The 18,192-nt window shown below is 48.5% G+C and overlaps 1 protein-coding gene and 1 non-coding gene across 2 annotated transcripts; one reads left to right on the forward strand and one right to left on the reverse strand.

Moving 5' to 3' along the window:
* Positions 1-8,078: 8,078 nt before the first annotated feature.
* On the reverse strand, positions 8,079-8,214 carry LOC142751356 (U8 small nucleolar RNA). The gene has a single exon (XR_012882903.1). It is a non-coding gene; the product is annotated as a U8 small nucleolar RNA (small nucleolar RNA).
* A 714-nt stretch (positions 8,215-8,928) lies between these two features.
* Positions 8,929-17,300, forward strand: LOC142750558 (uncharacterized). The gene is made up of 2 exons (XM_075859556.1): positions 8,929-8,989; positions 15,519-17,300. The coding sequence occupies exons 1-2, from the start codon at positions 8,929-8,931 to the stop codon at positions 17,195-17,197; spliced, it is 1,740 nt and encodes a 579-aa protein (XP_075715671.1). The 3' UTR covers positions 17,198-17,300.
* Positions 17,301-18,192: the final 892 nt, after the last annotated feature.

The following is an 18,192-nucleotide window of genomic DNA, read 5'->3' on the forward strand; positions in this document are numbered from 1 at the left end:
ATCAACCAGTCACACTACAAAAATCAATCCAACACTTCACTCACAATGTATTTACCTGCTTTTGACTGTATACTGCCGATTCTTGGTCACTGGCATGCAGGATGCTTGCAGTACATAGGCATCTATACCTGAGATGCCCCATCCACCACTAAGCCCCATCCATGTACCGATGAAGCCACGCCACTTTTACAAAGCTCCTCCCATCTGTGGCTCAAATTAACCATAAGCTGATGCTCCCCCTTTTAACCCTATAGCTCCTCCTATCTACAGTATCTGGACCCCCACACAAGCAGGTTGCTTGCTGATACTGTGTGCATCACACATGTCCTTTACACGTACTTATGCCCCCCTACCCCCCTCATTGTAGAAGGCTGCTCGCTGCTTACATAAAGCTGAAGCAGATAAAGAACTAAACCTGCTGGCATAACAGCCATCAGCATTATACCTTGCAGGTTCCCGTTCAATTTACAATTAATTGAAAACAACTCCATTTGCCCTGTAATTTTATTATTACAAATATATTCTATATAATTACAGTTCCAGAACCAATCTCTGACATAAACAGCCCTAGAACCAAGTTCACAACATATATATATAGCACTGGAACCAAGCTCATTACATATATACAACACCAGAACAAAGCTCATTACATATATACAACACCAGAACAAATCTCATTACATATATACAGCACAAGAACCAAGCTCTGTACATAAATAAAGCACCAGAACCAAATGCAGTACATATATACAGCACCAGAACTAAACTCAGTGCATATATACAGTACCTGTAATGACAGGGATAGGGAAACAGACAAGTGAGCCCTAATCTACCCGCCACGTCCCTGCCTACTTGCAACGACCCGCCCTAGGCGACGGGGTACAACTGGGTGGCGGTCCCTACGCTCAGTAAGTGCACGAGACAAACATACAAGGGAATACAAGGCAAAGGGAAAGGGGCAGTTGCCCACGGAAACACCGTGAGCAACAGAGTGGTGAACGAGCCAAGTCAAACCAGGAGAGCACGAGGTACCAAACGCAGAGCAGAAGAGTAGTCAGTAAGCCAGGGTCAGTATGGAGCAGGATCAAATAGTTAGGAGCTGTAGCTGGGCCAGGAAACCACACAGAAAGAATCACAAGCAAGGGAGAAACAGGAAAGGCAGGTATAAATAGACAGAGGGCGGGAGCTAGCTCCGTCTGGCCAGGCTGTGATAGGCTCTCCCACTCCTAAGCCTGCCATCCTGAGTGGTGGAAGAAGGAGTCAGTCTCAGAGACGTAGATTCAGGTGTAGACTGATTACCTATGGGAGTTAACCCCGAAGCTGTGCCTGGCAGATCCTTTACAGTACCCCCCCCTTTTATGAGGGGCCACCGGACCCTTTCTAAGTGGACCTGGTTTACTGGGGAAATGAAGGTGGAACTTCCTGACCAATACCCCAGCGTGAACATCCCGGGCGGGTACCCAAGTCCTCTCCTCAGGCCCGTATCCTCTCCAATGGACCAGGTACTGGAGGGAGCCTTGGACCATCTTGCTGTCCACAATCTTGGCCACCTCGAATTCCACCCCCTCAGGGGTGAGAACGGGAACAGGAGGTTTCCTCGAGGGAGCCAAGGATGGGGAGCAGCGTTTAAGGAGGGAGGCATGAAACACGTCGTGTATACGAAAAGATGGGGGTAACTCCAGCCGGAAGGACACAAGATTGAGGACTTCAATGACCTTATACGGCCCAATAAACCGGGGAGCAAACTTCTTGGACGGGACCTTAAGACGCAAGTTCCTAGACGATAACCACACCAGATCCCTGACCATAAACAAGGGGTTAGCAGAACGTTTTCTATCAGCCTGAGTTTTTTGTACGCTCTGGGACGCCTCTAGGTTCTTCTGAACCTGGGCCCAGACTGTGCACAGTTCCCGATGAACGACCTCTACCTTGGGATTGTTGGAACTACCAGGTGAAACGGAGGAGAACCGTGGATTAAACCCAAAATTACAGAAAAAGGGGGAGACCCCTGACGAGTTACTGACCCGGTTATTAAGGGAAAATTCAGCGAGGGGAATGAAGAAGACCCAATCATATTGACAGTCAGAGATAAAACACCTTAAATATTGTTCTAGAGATTGATTAGTCCTCTCAGTTTGGCCATTGGTTTCAGGATGGAAGGCAGAGGCGAAGGACAGATCAATCTCCAACTTCTTACAGAAGGCTCTCCAAAACAAAGAAACAAATTGTACCCCTCTGTCCGAAACAATATTGACAGGGACCCCATGGAGACGCAGGATGTGTTTGACAAACAAGGTAGCTAACGTCTTGGCGTTGGGTAGTTTCGTGAGGGGCACAAAGTGGCACATCTTACTGAAGCGGTCTACTACCACCCACACCACCGACTTGCCTTGGGATGGAGGCAAATCGGTGATAAAATCCATGGAGATATGTGTCCAAGGTCTCTGGGGAATAGGCAACAAACGTAGTAAGCCCGCTGGTCGGGACCTGGGAGTCTTGGACCTAGCACAAACCTATCAAGCGGCGACGTAGGCCTTAACGTCTTTAGGCAACCCAGGCCACCAATAGTTCCTGGCAATGAGATGTTTGGTACCCAGGATGCCTGGATGACCAGATAGTGCGGAGTCATGAATTTCCCTAAGTACCCTTAGCCGGTATTGCAGGGAAACAAACAGCTTGTCCTCAGGAAGGTTCCCGGGAGCTGAACCTTGATCAGCCGCAATTTCAGAGACTAAATCAGAATCAATAGAAGAAATGATTATACCGGGAGGCAAAATACAAGCAGGATCTTCCTCCGAAGGAGGGCTGGCCATGAAGCTACGCGACAGTGCATCGGCCTTAATATTTTTAGACCCAGCCCTATAGGTAACCAAAAAGTTGAATCTGGTAAAAAATAGCGCTCATCGAGCTTGTCTCGGGTTTAGCCTCCGGGCAGATTCTATGAAAACCAGATTCTTGTGGTCGGTAAGGACCGTTACCTGGTGCCTAGCCCCCTCCAGGAAGTGGCGCCACTCTTCAAATGCCCATTTAATGGCTAAGAGTTTGCGGTTGCCAATATCATAGTTACTCTCAGTGGGCGAAAACTTCCTGGAGAAGTAGGCACAGGGGCGGAGATGGGTGAGGGACCTGGTACCCTGGGACAAGACAGCCCCCACTCCCACCTCGGATGCGTCAACTTCCACGATAAATGGCTCCATTTGGTTGGGCTGAACCAGCACCGGGGCCGAGATAAAGCACTTCTTAAGGACCTCAAAAGCCTGGACAGCCTCAGTAGACCAGTGGAGGAGATCAGCACCTTTGCGAGTGAGGTCCGTAAGAGGCTTAGCGATGACCGAGAAGTTAGCAATAAATCTCCTGTAATAATTAGCGAACCCCAAAAAACACTGTAACGCCTTCAGGGAGGCAGGTTGGACCAATTCCGCCACAGCCTGAACCTTGGCGGGGTCCATGCGGAATTCATGAGGAGTGAGGATTTGACCCAAAAATGGTATCTCCTGTACCCCAAACAAACATTTTTCGGTTTTTGCAAACAGTTTGTTTTCCCAAAGGACCTGGAGCACCTTCCTGACATGCTCAATGTGGGAGGGCCAGTCCTTGGAAAACACCAGTATGTCATCAAGGTACACTAAAATAAATATCCCCAGGTAATCTCTCAAAATCTCATTTATGAAATTCTGGAAGACCGCCGGAGCATTACACAACCCAAAGGGCATGACGAGGTATTCGAAATGACCTTCGGGCGTGTTAAACGCAGTCTTCCACTCATCCCCCTCTTTTATGCGGATAAGGTTATACGCTCCCCGTAGATCAAACTTAGAGAACCATTGGGCCCCCTGAACCTGATTAAAGAGATCAGGAATCAAAGGAAGGAAGATTAAATATCCTACCCTTAGGAAGCTTAGCTCCTGGTACCAATTCGATAGCGCAATCGTATTCTCTATGAGGAGGTAATACTTCGGAGGCCTCCTGTAGGGAGAGACCCTGCATTTGCTTAGCCAGGGTCTCAAGGGGGTCCATAGTGGTGTCAGGGACCAGGGTAGACTAGGTATGGGCTTGTGATTATGTAATGACAGGGATAGGGAAACAGACAAGTGAGCCCTAATCTACCCGCCACTCTGTCCCTGCCTACTTGCAACAACCCGCCCTAGGCGACGGGGTACAACTGGGCGGCGGTCCCTACGCTCAGTAAGTGCACGAGACAAACATACAAGGGAATACAAGGCAAAGGGAAAGGGGCAGTTGCCCACGGAAACACCGTGAGCAACAGAGTGGTGAACGAGCCAAGTCAAACCAGGAGAGCACGAGGTACCAAACGCAGAGCAGAAGAGTAGTCAGTAAGCCAGGGTCAGTATGGAGCAGGATCAAATAGTTAGGAGCTGTAGCTGGGCCAGGAAACCACACGGAAAGAATCACAAGCAAGGGAGAAACAGGAAAGGCAGGTATAAATAGACAGAGGGCGGGAGCTAGCTCCGTCTGGCCAGGCTGCGATAGGCTCTCCCACTCCTAAGCCTGCCATCCTGAGTGGTGGAAGAAGGAGTCAGTCTCAGAGACGTAGATTCAGGTGTAGACTGACTACCTATGGGAGTTAACCCCGAAGCTGTGCCTGGCAGATCCTTTACAGTACCAGTGTAAAGGATCTGCCAGGCACAACTTCTGTGTATACGCCCATAGGTAATCAGTCTGCACCTGAGTCTATGCCTCTGAGACTGACTCCATCTTCCACCACTCAGGATGGCAGGCTTAGGAGTGGGAGAGCCTATCGCAGCCTGGCCAGACGGAGCTAGCTCCCGCCCTCTGTCTATTTATACCTGCCTTTCCTGTTCCTCCTTTGCTTGTGATTCTTCTCGTGTCTTTTCCTGGCCCAGCTACAGCTTCTGACTATTTGATCCTGCTCCATACTGACCTTGGCTTTCTGACTACTCTCCTGCTCTGCGTTTGGTACCTCGTTCACTCCTGGTTTGACTCGGCTCGTTCACCACTCTTGTTGCTCACTGTGTTGCCGTGGGCAACTGCCCCATTTCCCCTAACTTTGTGTACCCTTGTCTGTTTGCCTCGTGCACTTACTGAGCGTAGGGACCGCCGCCCAGTTGTACCCCGTCGCCTAGGGCGGGTCGTTGCAAGTAGGCAGGGACAGAGTGGTGGGTAGATTAGGGCTCACTTGTCCGTTTCCCTACCCCCATCATTACAACCAGAACCAAGCTCAGTACATATATACAACATCAGAACAAAGCTCAGTACATATATACAGCTCCAGAACCAAGTTTATTACATATATACAGTACCAGAACAAAGCTCAGTACATATATACAACACCAGAACAAAACTCAGTACATATATACAGCATCAGAACAAAGCTCAGTACCCATATACAGCACCAGAACAAAGCTTAGCTTATAAATACAACACCAGATCCAAGCTCAGTGCATATATACAATACCAGAACGAAGCTAAACACATAAATACAACACCAGTACCAAGCTCAGCACATAAATACAACACCAGAACAAAGCTCAGTACATATATACAGCTCCAGAACAAGGCTCAGTACATATATGCAGCACCTGAACCAAGCTCAGTACATATATACAGCTCCAGAACCAAGCTCAGCACATATATACAACACCAGAAACAAGCTCAGTACATATATACGGTACCAGAACAAAGCTCAGTACATAAATACAGCACAAGAAGAAATGCAGCTCAATTTAGTGGAACCCCTGCAATATAGGCTTGTACGGCGTAACACTACAGCTCCCAGCATGGACCGAACAATGGTAAGGATATGCTGGGAGTTGCTGTGCCACAAAATAAAAAATGATACCACCCATCATCTCACGGCAGATAATATAATGACTACAGTACTGATTAGAGGCAGATTACACATACACAGTGCTCTGCGTAGATAGTGCCCCCATATATCCCCCTGTAGATAGTGCCCCCGGTAGAGCCCCCTCTAGATAGCGCCCCCTGTATATAGTGCCCCAAATATAGCCCCCCTGTAGATGGTGCCCCATATGTAGCCCCCTGTATATTGTGTCCTACATATAGCCCCCTGTAGATTGTCCTTCACATATAGCCTCCCCTGTAGACTATGCCCCACATATAGACTCTCGTGTAGATTGTGCCCCACATATAGTCTCCCCTGTAGATAGTGTCCCACATATAGCTCCCCCTGTAGATAATGCCACTCACTTTTAAGCGGAAAAACTTTCCCCGTCAATCACCGCCTTTCAACAATGGAAGCGGCGCGATAAGGTCATCGCGCCGCTAGCGTCATTGAAAGGCGCTGATTGGCAGCGCAGAATGGCTTGCCCCGCCAATCAGCGCCTTTCCACAACGGTAGCAGTGCAATGACATCATCGCGCTGCTAGCTGCTTCTCATGGCTCCCTGTTTTCATCGGACCCCCAGCGAACACCCATGTATCCCCTATCCTGTGGATAGTGGATTTTTGTGTTTTGTGGGTCAACCTCTTTAACTAGGCTACAGGCCTTTTTTTGGGGGGGCTGCATGGCGCTGTTTATAGGAGGGGGGGGGCGGTATGGCCCTATCTACATGAGGGCGGCTTTATGGCGCTATTTACAGGAGGGGGACTGTGTGGTGCTATCTACAGGGGGACTGTATGGCGTTATGTACAGGAGGCAGCTCTATGGCACTATCAACAGGGGGCTGTCTGCCACTATCTACAAGGGGGCGGCTGTATTGCGCTATCTATAATGGGGTCTGTATGGCACTATCTACAAGGGGGAAGTGGGGCACTATCTACACGTGGTGGTATGACACTACAAGGAGGCGCTGTGAGACAGAATCTACAGGCGGGCTATGTGTGGCATCATCTACAGGGGGGGTCTGTGGCATCAACTACAGGGTGTTTGTATGCGTGACCTGCACTCTATTCATTTCAATGGAGCTTCCGGACACACAAGCTGGACACAAACCCTCATGAAGCACTTCGGGGGGACTTTTGGTTCCCTGTTCTCCTTATGGCACCCCCAGCAAACACACATGTATCCCCTATCCTGTGGATAGTGGATTTATGTGTTTTGTGGGTCAACACCTTTAACTAGGCTACAGGCCTTTTTTTGGGGGAGGGGGGGGGGTGTATAGCGCTATCTACAGGAGTGGGGGCTGTATGGCGCTATCTACAGGAGTGGGGGCTGTATGGCGCTATCTACAGGAGTAGGGGCTGTATGGCGCTATCTACAGGAGGGGGCTGTATAGCGCTATCTACAGGAGGGGGGCTGTATGGTGCTATCTACAGGAGGGGGCTGTATGGCCCGATCTACAAGAAGGGGGATGTGTGGTGCTATCTACAGGGGGCTGTATGGCTCTATGTACAGTAGACGGCTGTATGGCGCTATCTATAGGGGGGCTGTAGAGGCAGAACACACATACAGAGTGCTCTGCGTAGATAGAGCCCCTATGGCTCTATGTACAGGAGGCCGATGTATGGCACTATCTGTAGGGGGCTGAGAGGCAGAACACATATACACAGTGCTCTGCGTAGATAGTGCCCCTATGGCTCTATGTACAGTAGACGGCTGTATGGCGCTATCTGTAGGGGGCTGTAGAGGCAGAACGCAGAACACACATAACAGTGCTCTGCGTAGATAGTGCCCCCATATATCTACTGGAGGGGGGCTGTATGGCGCTATCTACAAGAAGGGGGCTGTGTGGTGCTATCTACAGGCGGCTGTATGGCTCTATGTACAGGAGGCGGCTGTATGGCGCTATCTATAGGGGGGCTGTATAGCCCTATCTACAATGGGGCGGCTGTATTGCACTATCTACAAGGGGGAGTTGGGGGCTCTATCTACACTTGGGGTGTGACACCATCTACAAGGAGGCGCTGTGAGGCCGAATCTACAGGGGGGTTGTGTGTGGCTCCCAAGAGAGGGGGAGCAGTCAATAATGGGCTGTGGGGCCCAGTCTTTCCTAGTTACGCCCCTCTTAGAGACAGATTTCCTATGTGCGTTAATAGGAATATTGACAGCATTTGCGGTTTTAAGAGAATCTCTTCATATATGAACCTACAATAATATCTTCGGATCCAACACTTTATACACCAGTGGGGTTCAGTATCAGAACATTACACCCCATGAGTTGGCAGATCAGTGGGTGCAGGAGTCTTGTGTAATCACACACTCAGCCTCCTCCATTCATCATATACAGCGCCCCCATCTGGAGGAACAGGGAAGGAATAACCTCACTGATAATACAGCGGAGCTGCGGACACCCATATACAGATACTGAGTAACATTGGGGAGATGTGTTATTTCTGTCATCTATCAGACACTACGTTCCTTATACATTTCTGGCTGCAGGAAGTTATTTCATGTATTATAAAGTCTTGTTCACATTGACACAGGATTCCAAATATAGTCAACGATTTCATCTATATTTACATATTGAACATTCCTTCTTTCCTAGTCCTGCACACACAGCTGCTGGAGTTGTTACAACGTATCAGTAATAGAGATAAGTGAATGGTCTGAAATTGTACGTGTCCCGATTGCTCATAAAACTCGTGTCTGACTTGCTGAGATCTTCTAGGACTGTGTCTGACCACTTTCAAGATCTTTAGTGCGAAGTCGGCATTACTATTGTCATAGTGACAGCAACATACTAGACCTTCTCAATGAATTAGAATATCATCAAAAAGTTTGTTTATTTCAGTAATTCAATTCAAAATGTGTCTCTCGTATATTCTATAGATTCATTGCACACAGAGTGATCTATTTCCAGCATTTTTTTCTTTTAATGTTGATGATTATGGTAACAGTTAATGAAAACCCAAAATTTAGTGTCTCAGAAAATTAGAATATTATATAAGCCCAATGTCAAAAATGATTTTTAATACCGAAATGTTGTCCTACTGAAAAGTATGTCCAGTATCTGCCCTCAATACTTGGTCAGGGCTCCGACTCTGCATGAATTACTGCATCAATGCAGCGTGGCATGGAGGTGATCAGCCTGTGGCACTGCTGAGGCGTTATCAATGCGGCGTGGCATGGAGGCGATCAGCCTGTGGCACTGCTGAGGTGTTATCAATGTGGCGTGGCATGGAGGCGATCTGGCTGTGGCACTGCTGAGGTGTTATCAATGCGGCGTGGCATGGAGGCGATCAGCCTGTGGCACTGCTGAGGTGTTATCAATGCGGCGTGGCATGGAGGCGATCAGCCTGTGGCACTGCTGAGGTGTTATCAATGCGGCGTGGCATGGAGGCGATCAGCCTGTGGCACTGCTGAGGTGTTATCAATGCGGCGTGGCATGGAGGCGATCAGCCTGTGGCACTGCTGAGGTGTTATCAATGCGGCGTGGCATGGAGGCGATCAGCATGTGGCACTGCTGAGGTGTTATCAATGCGGCGTGGCATGGAGACGATCAGCCTGTGGCACTGCTGAGGTGTTATGGAAGCCCAAGTTGCTTTGATAGCTCGTCTTCATTGTTGGGTCGGGTGTATCTTCCTCTTGACAATACCCTATAGATTCTCTATGGGGTTTAGGTCAAGTGGGTTTGCTGGCCAATCAAGCGCAGTGATACTGTGGTTATTACACCAGGTATTGGTACTTTTGGCAGTGTGGGCAGGTGCCAAGTCCTGCTGGAAAATGAAATCAGCATCTCCATAAAACTGTCAGCAGAGGGAAGCATGAAGTGCTGGGAAATGTTCTGCTAGACGCTGCGCTGACTCTGGACTTGATATAACACAGTGTGGGGGTATTACTCAGTCACTATTTGGTCATGGTGGGACAGTATTATTCAGCAACAGTATGGGGGTATTATTCAGTCACTATGTGGTTATGGTGTGGCGGTATTATTCAGTAACAGTATGGGGGTATTATTCAGTCACTATGTGGTCATGGTGTGGTGGTATTATTCAGTAACAGTATGGGGTTATTATTCAGTCACTATGTGGTTATGGTGTTGCGGTATTATTCAGTAACAGTATGGGGGTATTATTCAGTCACTATGTGGTCATGGTGTGGTGGTATTATTCAGTAACAGTATGGGGTTATTATTCAGTCACTATGTGGTTATGGTGTTGCGGTATTATTCAGTAACAGTATGGGGGTATTATTCAGTCACTATGTGGTCATGGTGTGGTGGTATTATTCAGTAACAGTATGGGGGTATTATTCAGTCACTATGTGGTTATGGTGTGGCGGTATTATTCAGTAACAGTATGGGGGTATTATTCAGTCACTATGTGGTCATGGTGTGGTGGTATTATTCAGTAACAGTATGGGGTTATTATTCAGTCACTATGTGGTTATGGTGTTGCGGTATTATTCAGTAACAGTATGGGGGTATTATTCAGTCACTATGTGGTCATGGTGTGGTGGTATTATTCAGTAACAGTATGGGGTTATTATTCAGTCACTATGTGGTTACAGTGTGGTGGTATTATTCAGTAACAGTAATTGGGTATTATTCAGTCACTTTTGTGTTATGTGTGGAGGTTTTATTCTGTAACAGTATTAGGGTATTATTCAGTCACTATGTGGTTGTGGTGTGATGGTATTATTCAGTAACAGTATGGGGGTATTATTCAGTCACTATGTGGTTATTGTGTGGCGGTATTATTCAGTCACAGTATGGGGGTATTATTCAGTCACTATGTGGTTATGTGTGGCGGTATTATTCAGTAACAGTATGGGGGTATTATTCAGTCACTATGTGGTTGTGGTGTGATGGTATTATTCAGTAACAGTATGTGGGTATTATTCAGTCACTATGTGGTAATAGTGTGGCGGTATTATTCAGTAACAGTATAGGGGTATTATTCAGTCACTATGTCACATGATGTGGTGGTATTATTCAGTAACTGTATAGGGGTATTATTCAGTAACTGTATGTGGCTATGGTGTGGTGGTATTATTCAGTAACAGTATGTGGGTATTTGTTCAGTCACTATGTGGCTATGGTGTGGTGGTATTATTCAGTAACAGTATGAGGGTATTATTCAGTCACTATGTGGCTATGGTGTGATGGTATTATTCAGTAACAGTAATTGGGTATTATTCAGTCACTATGTGGTTATGGTGTGGTGGTATTATTCAGTAACAGTATGGGGGTATTATTCAGTCACTACGTGGCTATGGTGTGGTGGTATTATTCAGTAACAGTATGAGGGTATTATTCAGTCACTATGTGGTTATGGTGTGGTGGTATTATTCAGTAACAGTATGAGGGTATTATTCAGTCACTATGTGGTTATGGTGTGGTGGTATTATTCAGTAACAGTATTGGGGTATTATTCAGTCACTATGTGGTTATGGTGTGACGGTATTATTCAGTAACTGTATGGGGGTATTATTCAGTCACTACGTGGCTATGGTGTGGTGGTATCATTCAGTAACAGTATGGGGGTATTATTCAGTCACTGTGGTTATGGTGTGGTGGTATTATTCAGTAACAGTATGAGGGTATTATCAGTCACTATGTGGTTATGGTGTGGTGGTATTATTCAGTAACAGTATGAGGGTATTATTCAGTCACTATGTGGCTATAGTATGGTGGTATCATTCAGTAACAGTATGGGGGTATTATTCAGTCACTATGTGGTTATGGTGTGACGGTATTATTCAGTAACAGTATGAGGGTATTATTCAGTCACTATGTGGGTATGGTGTGGTGGTATCATTCAGTAACTGTATGGGGGTATTATTCAGTCACTGTGGTTATGGTGTGGTGGTATTATTCAGTAACAGTATGGGGTATTATTCAGTCACTATGTCGTTATGTGTGGAGTTTTTATTCTGTAACAGTATTGCGGTATTATTCAGTCACTATGTGGTTGTGGTGTAGCGGTATTATTCAGTAACAGTATGGAGGTATTATTCAGTCACGTTGTGGTGTGGCAGTATTATTCAGTAACAGTATGGGAGTATTATTCAGTCACTATGTGGTTATGGTGTGACGGTATTATTCAGTAACAGTATGTGGGTATTATTCGGTCACTAAGTGGTTATGGTGTGGTGGTATTATTCAGTAACAGTATGAGGGTATTATTCAGTCACTATGTGGTCATGGTGTGGCAGTATTATTCAGTAACAATATGGGAGTAGTATTCAATCACTATGTGGTTATGGTGTGGTGGTATCATTCAGTAACAGTATGGGGGTATTATTCAGTCACTATGTGGTTATGGTGTGGCGGTATTATTCAGTAATAATATGAGGGTATTATTCAGTCAGTATGTGGTTATGTGTAGTGGTGTTATTCAGTAACAGTATGGGGGTATTATTCAGTCACTATGTGGTTATGGTGTGGAGGTATTATTCAGTAACAGTATGGGGGTATTATCAGTCACTATGTGGTTATGGTGTGACAGTATTATTCAGTAACAGTATGGAGGTATTATTCAGTCACTATATGGTTATGATGTGGAGGTATTATTCAGTAACAGTATGGGAGTATTATTCAATCACTATGTGGTTATGGTGTGGTGGTATTATTCAGTAACAGTATGGGGGTATTATTCAGTCACTACGTGGTTATGGTGTGGCGGTATTATTCAGTAACTGTGTGGGGGTATTATTCAGTCACTATGTCGTTATGGTGTGATGGTATTATTCAGTAACAGTATGGGGGTATTATTCAGTCACTATGTGGTTATGGTGTGGCGGTATTATTCAGTAACAGTATAGGGGTATTATTCAGTCACTATGTGGTTATGGTGTGGAGGTATTATTCAGTAACTGTATGAGGGTATTATCAGTCACTATGTGGTTATGGTGTGACAGTATTATTCAGTAACAGCATGGAGGTATTATTCAGTCACTATGTGGTTATGGTGTGGTGGTATTATTCACTAACAGTATGGGGGTATTATTCAGTCACTATATGGTTATGATGTGGCGGTATTATTCAGTAACAGTATGGAGGTATTATTCAGTCTCTATGTGGTTATGGTGTGGGGGTATTATTCAGTAACAGTACGGGGGTATTATTCAGTCTCTATGTGGTTATGGTGTGGCGGTATTATTCACTAACAGTATGGGGGTATTATTCAGTCTCTATGTGGTTATGGTGTGGAGGTATTATTCAGTAACAGTACGGGGGTATTATTCAGTCTCTATGTGGTCATGGTGTGGAGGTATTATTCAGTAACAGTATGGGGGTATTATTCAGTCTCTATGTGGTTATGGTGTGGGGGTATTATTCAGTAACAGTACGGGGGTATTATTCAGTCACTATGAGGTGGTAATGTGGTCATGATGTGGATGTATTATTGGCCCTTAAAAATGGTATTACATGGTAACTGTATGACTATTATCAGGAAACTGTGTACAGTACAGCAGACTATGCTGAGCAGAGAAAGTAAGCCCAGCGTAATGTAGGCGCAGCCGTAATGAAGGAAGCGCATGACTAGGTGTTTGGGAGTTCTAGGCTATTATGTTCTAGGTATTATGTTTTAGGCTATATTTATAGGGATTGGAGGGTTATGTGAAAGGGGCATGGGGCAAAATTTATCTATATGTGGTGGGTGGAGAATAAAGTATATAAGTCCATGCGGGGAAGAGGCAGCCCTCTTTCCCGCTGGACAACAGGAGAAAGTTTTGTCCTGTTATTATAGTGAAAAGAAAAATATACAGATAAATAATTTTACTTACCTGATGGAAGCGGCGATGGAGTCAACGATGGCCAGGATCCGGGATGCAGCGATGCAGCACGGCGTGGGATGGCTGGATGCGCTGATTGCCGGGGCTCTTCCTCCGGTTCCAGCGGCTGGAGAGGAGAGTGAGGGACGCAGCAGCAGGCGTTCCAGGCCTCAGGAGAGGCCTTCATCTGCAGAGACGCCTCGGTCTGGTCGGCGCCGAGGGAGCCCCTCCAGGGACCCTCCTCCTCCTGCTGGTCCGGAGCTGCACCCTGGCGACGGTCCACGGAGGTCAGGGAGGAATCCCATCAGGCGGGCGAGACCGGAGGTGACAGGAGGGGGGGGGCCGCGGCGGCCATCTTCCTCCCTCCTGTCTTCAACAACAACGCCGGAAGTGGAGGCGGGACCGGATGCGCGCGCAAGACCGGATGCGCGCACAGGACCGGATGTGCGCGCTGGGCCGGATGCGCGCGCAGGTCCGGAAGTGACGGCTTTCTCCGGCGCCGATGCTCCAGGTGCCGGAGGAGCTCAGCGTACAGACATCAGGACACCAGCACCGACCCGTAGGAAGAGGCGGGCGGCATCTAGATGGGGAGCGAGATCGCCTACTGCAGGAGCAGGGAGGCGTGCGGCGGCGACAGCGACCGGAGGTACCCGGGCAACTTCTTGGAGTGACGCCGGGCCCCATCCGGACGAGGGGGGGCAGCGGTCTGCTATACAGGCAGCGACAACGACAAGAAGATTTTATTTTGACAGCCCTGCAGAAGGACTGGATCGGCAGGGCTGTCGTTCTGAATATGCCACGCCACCAGGGGGTGGCAGGATCGTGGACGGGCCGCATTCCGCGGAGCCTAGAGCAGCAGCGACTGGAAGTGCGGGGAGCTACGGGGAGCGTGGGGTGCAGGAGCACCACTCCCCAGGATCGTCACGACCGACGCCTGGATTATCGGGAGTGATGGACGCGTCCGCTGGGAGGTCACCTCAGGGACGGCCGGGTGAGTCTACCACGGATGTGGTGACGGGGATGTGTGGGGGGGATGTGGGGGGGATGTTGTCAATGTCACAGATGCAATTGTTGTTTAGAGGGATGCAGGAGTATTTTAGGAGAATTGTGCCAGGCGTAGAGCAGTCGCCAGCGAGGGTATGGGGCGCTGCTAGTGAGGCGTTTGCTAGTGCGGCAGGGAGTGCGGTTGCTAATGAGGCGATTTCTGGTGCAACTGCGGCAGTGATTGCGGGTGTTAGTGAAGTGGCGCCGGTTGTGGGTGCCGTAGTGGCTGTGGGAAAAGCGGTTGACGAGGCGGCTAGTACAGCTAAGAAGGTGGTGGAGGATGTGCGTTTGGCTGACGCCGCTAAAGGTGAGGTTTATGTGTGTTTTGAGGGCCCGCTGGGGGCACATTTGAAGGTGGAAATTAGGGAAAAGATATGGAAAGATGAATATGTTGAGATTTTTTCTTTGCTGCCGTCAGAGAAGTTTAATTTGGACCGGTGGAAACCGGATGAAAGTAAGAAGGAGGAGGAGGAGCGGCGGCGGTATCGTTTGATTCCACGGACTTTTGCGAATTGGCTGCAGGCCTTCGCTATCTTGGCTAGTGTGGTGGGTGAGAAGGCGCCGGAGAACTGTTCGGCGCTATTCTGTTATATGGATTCGGTAGGGGAGGCGTATCGTGTATACGGTGGTAATGCGTGGTTGCGGTATGACGAACAGTTTCGTCAGCGGAAGTCGGTGCGCCCGTCGTTGCGATGGGATCACAAGGATATCAGTTTATGGATGCGTCTGATGTCTGCGCCAAAACAGGGGCAGCAGCCCTTTCGGGATGCGGCCGGCGGTCAGGGGTCAGCAGCGGGTCGGTCAGGATCCTCAGGAAAGGGGTGTTGCTGGCAGTATAATGAGGGGCATTGCAAGTTCGGCCCAGATTGTAGGTACAAGCACGAGTGCTCCGGTTGCGGAGGCGCCCATGGTTTGTCCAGATGCTTCAAGAAGCATAAGGGCAGGCAGGGAGATGCTGAGCAGAAGAGGGGCGACGCCGGTGAGGGTGGAAAGGATGCTCCCGTTTTTAAGGGGCTATCCAAATAGGAAAGTGGCGGATTTGTTGTGGTTAGGATTTTCAGAAGGTTTTCGGATTCCTTGTACGTCGGTTGGACGTGATGGGGTAGTCCGTAATTTGTCGTCTGCTTTGGCGCGGCCTGATCTGGTTACGGATAAGCTGCTGAAGGAGGTGGCTTTGGGCCGCATGGCGGGGCCGTTTTCCTCCCCGCCTGTTCAGAATTTGCGTGTTTCCCCGTTAGGTTTGGTTCCAAAAAAGGAGGTGAATAAATTCCGCCTTATTCATCACTTGTCTTATCCGGAAGGCGAGTCGGTGAATGACGGCATTGATCCGGCACTGTGCGCGGTTAGTTACACTAACTTTGATGCGGCGGTTGTTTGGGTTCGGAAATACGGGAAGGGCTCTCTGTTAGCGAAAACTGACATTGAGGCCGCTTTTCGTTTATTGCCGGTGCATCCGGATAGTTTTTGTTTGCTGGGATGTTATTGGCAGGAGGAATATTTTGTGGATTGTTGCCTCCCGATGGGCTGCTCCATTTCATGCGCTTATTTTGAGATGTTTAGCACGTTTTTGGAGTGGGTGGTCCGTCGGGAGGCGCAGGTGCAATCTGCGCTGCATTATCTGGATGATTTCCTGTTTATCGGTCCGCCGGGTACCTATGTGTGTGCAGGATTGCTACACACTATGGAGAGAGTGGCAAGGGATTTTGGGGTACCTCTGGCGCCTGAAAAAACTGAGGGACCCATGACGGTCATTAAGTTTTTGGGAATCATGATTGATTCAGATAACATGGAGTGTCGCTTGCCTGATGATAAGTTGCTGGAGATGAGAGAGTTGGTGGTGAGTGCGCTGCGCAGGAAGAAAATACAGTTGCGGGACTTGCAATCCTTGTTGGGGCATTTGAATTTTGCTTGTAGGATTATGCCCATGGGGCGGGTGTTTTGCAGGCGATTGGCAAGTGCTACCGCAGGGGTGCATTCCCCTCATCATTTCATTAGGTTGTCGGCGGAGTTGAAAGCTGACTTGTTGGTGTGGGGGGAGTTTTTGCAGACCTATAATGGGCGGTCGGTGCTCATGTATCAGCCGGTGTCTAGTGTGGACTTGGAGCTGTATACTGATGCGTCAGGTGCTTGTGGATTTGGGGCTTATTTCCAGGGGCAGTGGTGTGCAGGAGTTTGGCCTGATACATGGCATGAATGTGGTTTTGTCCGTAACTTGGCTCTGCTGGAATTGTTCCCGATTGTGGTGGCGGCGGAGTTGTGGGGGGATTGTCTGCGGGACCGGAGAGTGCGTTTCGTATGTGACAATCTGGGTGTGGTTCAGGCTGTTAATGCGCAGACAGCTAATTCTCCGCCAGTCGTGCGGCTATTGCGACATTTAGTTTTGAGAGGTCTGATGTTGAATGCGCATTTTGTGGCAGTGCATATTCCTGGGGTGCTGAATTCTGTGGCTGATTCCCTTTCTCGTCAACAGTGGGACAGGTTTCGTCTGCTGGCGCCGGGGGCGGAGTCTCATGGCCTGCCTTGTCCAGAGCATCTGTGGAAGGTGGTGTGACAATGGCGATGTCGCTCGTGGAAAGGTCGGTTAGTGCGGTTACGTGGCAGAGGTACAGTGCGGTATGGCAGGTATGGGAGGCGTTGTTGGAAAATGCGCAGGCAGGTACTGCAGATCGGCAGGCGTGTTTGCTGTATTTTATAGGAAAGGCGTACAGTGAGGGGTTGTCTGCAGCAACGGTCGCTCGGAGTTTGTCGGCCTTGGCTTTTTGGTTCAAGAAGAAAGGTGAGGAGGACGTGACTAAGTCCTTTCTGGTGCGGCAGGCAATGAAGGGTTTCAGGAGGGGTTCCGCAGTTAGGGATCTCAGGAAGCCGGTGTCATTTGAGCTGTTGGTAGCGATTTGTGATTTGTTGAGGGAGGTTTGTGTTTCAGCATTTGAAGTACGGCTATTTACACTGGCCTTTTCTTTGGCTTTCTTTGGGGCGTTCCGGATATCGGAGTTGGTGTCGGCCAGTAAGAGTGTGGCAGGGGGTTTATTGTACGCTGATGTGGATTTGGATGGCTCCTGCCTTTCTTGTTTGCTCCGTAGATCTAAGACAGATCAGGAAGGGAGAGGTTTTGTGGTGCGCTTGTATGAGTTACCTGGGTCGCGGGTGTGCCCGGTCCGCGGTTTTCGGGAGTTTGTTGCGGTGAGGCCTGAGGGCCCGGCATCCTTGTTGGTTCATGCAGACGGGCTGTCTCTGTCAAAATTCCAGTTTTCACAGGTGTTCAAAAAATGTATCCTGTTGTCTGGCAGAGGTGGAGCAGGTTTTAGCTCTCATTCTTTTAGAATTGGCGCAGCTACGGAAGCAGCTCGGTGGGGTTTATCCCCGGCGATGGTTAAGAAGATCGGTAGGTGGGAGTCAGACCGATATAGGTTGTATGTGCGGCCTCATTTGCTGTGAGGCGGTGGAGATAAGATGTGCTGGAGGTGGATATGGAGTAGTTACGTTGTTGTTTTGTGTTGTTTTAGGTGCAGGTCCCTGCTTGATTTGGATCATGGGGCACTCCTACGT

The sequence above is a fragment of the Rhinoderma darwinii genome, chromosome 3 (assembly GCF_050947455.1).
Source record: "Rhinoderma darwinii isolate aRhiDar2 chromosome 3, aRhiDar2.hap1, whole genome shotgun sequence".
NCBI classification, from domain to species: Eukaryota; Metazoa; Chordata; class Amphibia; order Anura; family Rhinodermatidae; genus Rhinoderma; species Rhinoderma darwinii.

Bases quoted from the DNA above. Each gene is read 5' to 3' on its own strand.
- LOC142750558 (XM_075859556.1), top strand. From the start codon at position 8,929: ATGAATTACTGCATCAATGCAGCGTGGCATGGAGGTGATCAGCCTGTG. The intron at 8,990-15,518 runs GTTATCAATGCG...CCCAGATTGTAG, and splicing joins GCCTGTGGCACTGCTGAGGC to GTACAAGCACGAGTGCTCCG.